The sequence below is a fragment of the Vombatus ursinus genome, unplaced genomic scaffold (assembly GCF_900497805.2).
Source record: "Vombatus ursinus unplaced genomic scaffold, bare-nosed wombat genome assembly UNPS02014935.1, whole genome shotgun sequence".
Lineage (NCBI taxonomy): Eukaryota > Metazoa > Chordata > Mammalia > Diprotodontia > Vombatidae > Vombatus > Vombatus ursinus.
Window position 1 is genome coordinate 7,542,196 of NW_020954713.1, and position 4,447 is coordinate 7,546,642.

The 4,447-nt window shown below is 37.4% G+C and overlaps 1 protein-coding gene across 1 annotated transcript in view; it reads right to left on the reverse strand.

Annotated features, from left to right (window-relative positions):
• The window catches only part of PIWIL1 (piwi like RNA-mediated gene silencing 1), a 63,273-nt gene that overhangs the window by 17,621 nt on the left and 41,205 nt on the right, over positions 1–4,447 (reverse strand). Inside the window, exons 14-15 of the mRNA XM_027844243.1 lie at positions 3,096–3,296; positions 2,542–2,645 (exon numbers count right to left, since the gene is read on the reverse strand). Of these exons, the coding sequence (XP_027700044.1) occupies positions 2,542–2,645; positions 3,096–3,296 (305 nt within the window). The remainder of the gene's footprint in view (positions 1–2,541; positions 2,646–3,095; positions 3,297–4,447) is intronic.

Consider the following 4,447-nt stretch of genomic DNA (forward strand, 5'->3'; position numbering starts at 1 on the left):
TCTGAATTTAAAAGACTTTTATATCCTCCTAGATATATATATATATATATATACACATACATATANTCTGAATTTAAAAGACTTTTATATCCTCCTAGATATATATATATATATATATACACATACACATACATATGTATATATGTTCCTTCTTTACCCCATTCCCAATGAGAGTAGAATTCCAGAACTACCAGCCCTCATCCCCCATCTAATTCCTCTGTGTCAATTCTTCCTCATGCCTCATTTGTATAAGATAATTAACTCTTTTTATCTTTTCCTAAATAGTTTTACTTTTTTAGAATCACATCATACTCAGATCTATCCCAATCTTTCTTTTGTACTACCCAATTACTAATCACAATCTTAGACATACATTTCATATTTCCCCATATAAAAAGTAAACAGTCCGACTTTATTGAGTCCCTTGTAATTAATCTTTGATGTGCACCTTATTTCTCTTGGATGTTGCATGTCACATTTTCTATTGATTTCAGGTATTTTTGCAACAAAATTCTGAAAGTATGGCAATTCATTGAATGTCTATTTTTTTCCATTCAGGATTATGTTTAACTTTGCTGGGTATGATATCTTCAGCTGCAACCCCAGTTTTTTTGCTCTTTGATACATGCTGTTCCAAGACCTGTGGTCTTTTAGTGTCACTGCTGCTAGGTCTTGTGTGATTCTAATTGTGGCTCCACCATATTTGAGTTGTTTTTTTCTTGTTCCTTGTAATATTTTCTCCTTGAGCTGGGGGTTTCAGAATGTGATTATGATATTCCTGTAAGTTGTTCTTGTAGGAACCCTTTCAGGTAGTGACTGGTGGATTTTTTTTTATTTCTACTTTGCCCTCTCATTATAACACTTCTGGACAATTTTCTTTATTTATTGTTTTATTCTATCAAGATTCTTTTTTTGATCATAGCTTCCAGGTAGTCAAATTATTCTTATTTTCTCTTCTTGATCTGTTCTCCAGATCAGCTGTTTTCTTATGAGAGGTTTCACATTCTCTTTCTTTCACACTCATTCTTTATATTTTGTTTTATTATTTCTTGGTCTCTTATAGCTTCACTGGCTTCTCCTTGCCCAATTCTACTTTTCAAGGAGTCATTCTCTTCAAGATTCTGGATTGTCTTTTCCAGTTAGTTGACTTTTTTTCATAATCTTGTTTGTCTTGGATTGTTCTTTTTTTATATATATTTCCTCAATCTCTCTCATTGGATTTTTAAAGTCTTTCTAAAGTTCTTCTATTAATTATTTTTGGGCAGGTGACCAACTGACATTACTCTTTGGGGTAGGAGAGGCTTTTTTTGCCTCGTAACCTCCTCTGAAGATGAATAACCCTGGTATTCTCTATTCCCATGGTAACTTTCTATAGTTGGGTTCTCTTTTGCTTGCTCTTTTTTTTTTAATTTGTAGTAGCTTATTATTGTAATCAATTCTAGTCTTAGGGTATGGGGGATGGTGCCTCTGGCTTCAGATTCTCCTTCAGTTCTCCTCTCTGGCCTGGAACCAAAACCAAGAACTCCATCCTCCTGTAAGCACCCACAGCCAGTAGCATTCCCACCCCATGGCTTCTGCACTCACCAGGCATGTGCTGGTTCCTTCTCACCCAGGGCCACGTCTTGGTAGCATAGCTGGGCCTGGCGTTCCTTATCAGCAGAGGTTCCTTCGATCTTCCCCTGCTCAGACAACTCACTCTCCACACAGAACGGGAAGTAAAAATTCCTGTGGTTGGGGCCAAGGCAGCCTCCCAACACCCAGCTAGCCCCAGGGCTCACTGCTTGCTATTTCAGTCTAGAGGTGCTTACACTTCACAGGGACCAAACCTCAGTCCTGGTATTTTCCTTTGGATCTTCTCCAGTTGTCCCATTGTTCTGCCCCAACTCTTGTTTATTTTTTTCACTCTATGTTTGCCCTGATTTGCTCTTCTGTCTTGTTTGGGGGTTGGGGGGAGGAATCTGGAGAGCTTGGAATTTTCTGACCTACTCTGCCATCTTCCTAGAATCCTCTCCTCCATATTTCTCTATTTCAATTAAAGAAGAAAAACAAACAAAAAAGAATCCTCCCCAGTCCTAAAGATCATATTCTTCATTTTCACCATATCTGACAATATCAATGGGAGGGAAAACAGAAAAACTTTAAAAAATTAAGGTTTTTATTCAAATCTTTTGTTTTTTTACATCATTATAGTTTCTCTAGTAACCCTCCCCCTTCCCCTTCTCAGACAGCCATTCCATTTAACAGTATTTTTTCAAGAAAAAGAGGGGAAAAAATCAGTATAACTGACCAATATATCAAATAAGTTTGAAAACAAAGGACTTCCTACCTCTGTAAATGGGTATGAGAATGTCAATGAAGACACTTTCAATGAAAGCTAGTGGTCATGTGAAATAAGGAAAGCGATCTAGGTCACAGAAAAAATCTCTCTAATGTTGCCTTCTGAACATTCAAGTCTCTAGAGTCCCCTTGGTTTTTGCCCCAAACAGAACTCCGACTGAAAAGCTTTGTAAAATTCATTTACGTCTACCCAGTCCTACTCACTTAGTCAATGACGTATCCAGGCTAGCAACAAATCCTGCAACTGAATCACGTCCTGATGTGGTATCATGATAGCAATCAATACCAATGAACATTGCATCTGTGAGCTCAAATGGGAAAAAGGCATACATTCAAATACACAAGAAAAAAATACATGGAAAAATTAAGAAATTTTCTTAAAAATCTATTAATGTAAACCTTGGATGACCCACGATTGAAGGTCTTAGGAAAAGTTTTCTCAATTATCACATGAGCAAAAATATTTATCACAGAGCATAAATAAGAGCAGAGTTGCCAACTGTATTACCTGATAGTCATGTGCTATATTAATGTGTGACAGAAAGACCATGTACTCAGTTGGCTTGCATAGGTAGGGCATTCACTTCTATCTGAATTTCTAGGCTTACAGAAGAAAATTCCTAAATTCCATCAATAGTATGGCTCAGAAATATGAAAACTTTTAAATATGCCTAAACTACAACCAAAACCATCAATTTATAAATATTTACAAAATGACATTTACAAAAAAAGAGACATTCCAATAAAGTACAACTTACAGGCATAGAAATTTTCCAAAGATGTCCTCCAATCTTGCAATTCATTTGCAGGGCCAGCCTGGTAACAACTGACAGGAGAATTTGGGGCTTGTTTAAGGTTTCAGCTACTATGCACTGACTTGGAACTGGGCGTGTTACACATAGGTATTTTTTAATAGCATCATACTTGTCTTTTTTATTATTGGGCAGCAGACAAACAGCCTTGAAAACAAAAGACAACACCTATCACAAAGAGTCATTCATTAAACAAGCATGTATTTATATCCTATTGTATACAAGGCATTGTGCAATGCACTGGAGAGAGGCAAGAAGGTGAAATGAAGACTATCACCTGTTTTTGAGGGGCTTATGTTCTACTGGAAGAACACAGAATTGGGATAGATATGTAATTACAACGTAATTTGGCTGGAGGGAGCATTCCAATAACTAGGAAGATCAGAGAAGGCGAAAGTTGAACCTAAGGTGAACTACAAAGGAAGTTAATGAATTAAAGAGGTAGAAGTAAGAAGAGAATCTAATGCAGGCATGAAGGATGGCTTGTGCAAAGGCTTGAAGGAAGAAATGGAATGCAATGAATAGAGGTACTACAGACTTGATATAAAGGATGACGGCATCATCAAGAGAAATAGGAAAGATTAGAAGAAGGAGAGGTTTAGAGGGCAAGAAAATGTGTTATTTTAATGATTGAGTTTGAGATGTCTATGAGATATTCATTTGGAAATGTGTAACAATTGTGGCTCAGGAAAGAGATGAAAACTGGACACATAGCTCTGAGAGTAATCTGCATAGAGATAATCTCACTCAGGGAAGACGATGATTGAATTTAGTACCTTCCATGTGTTAGGCACTCTGCTAGGTCCTGGGAATAAAAAGACAAAAGCAAAATAATCCCTTTCTTTAAGGAGCTTCCTGGGAAGGCCAACATGTATTTGTAATTCTATATGAAAGACGTAAAATTAACACATGGTAAGAGTGTGGAAAGAGAAGAGGACTCAGGACAGAGTTGTGGAGGACGTCTATGATTAGAAGGCAGGACATGAATGATCATCTAGCAAAGGAGAACCAAGAGTGGTCAGCCAAGTGGCCAGAAGGCAGGAGAAAGAAGTCTTAGAAAAACTGAGGGGCAAAAGAAATCCCAGGAATGTGTCAAATGCTACAAAGAAGACAAGAAGAATGAGGATTGGGAAAAGGATACTGGATTGGGCAATTAAGAAATCACTGGTAACCTTGGTGAGAGCAATTCCAACAGAGTCTCAGCTCACAAGTCCCACTGAAAGGGGAGAAGTCTGTGGGAGAGGAAGTGGAATTGAAGAGGTTGGCTGTAAAAGGGAAGGAATATGGATAATAATGAC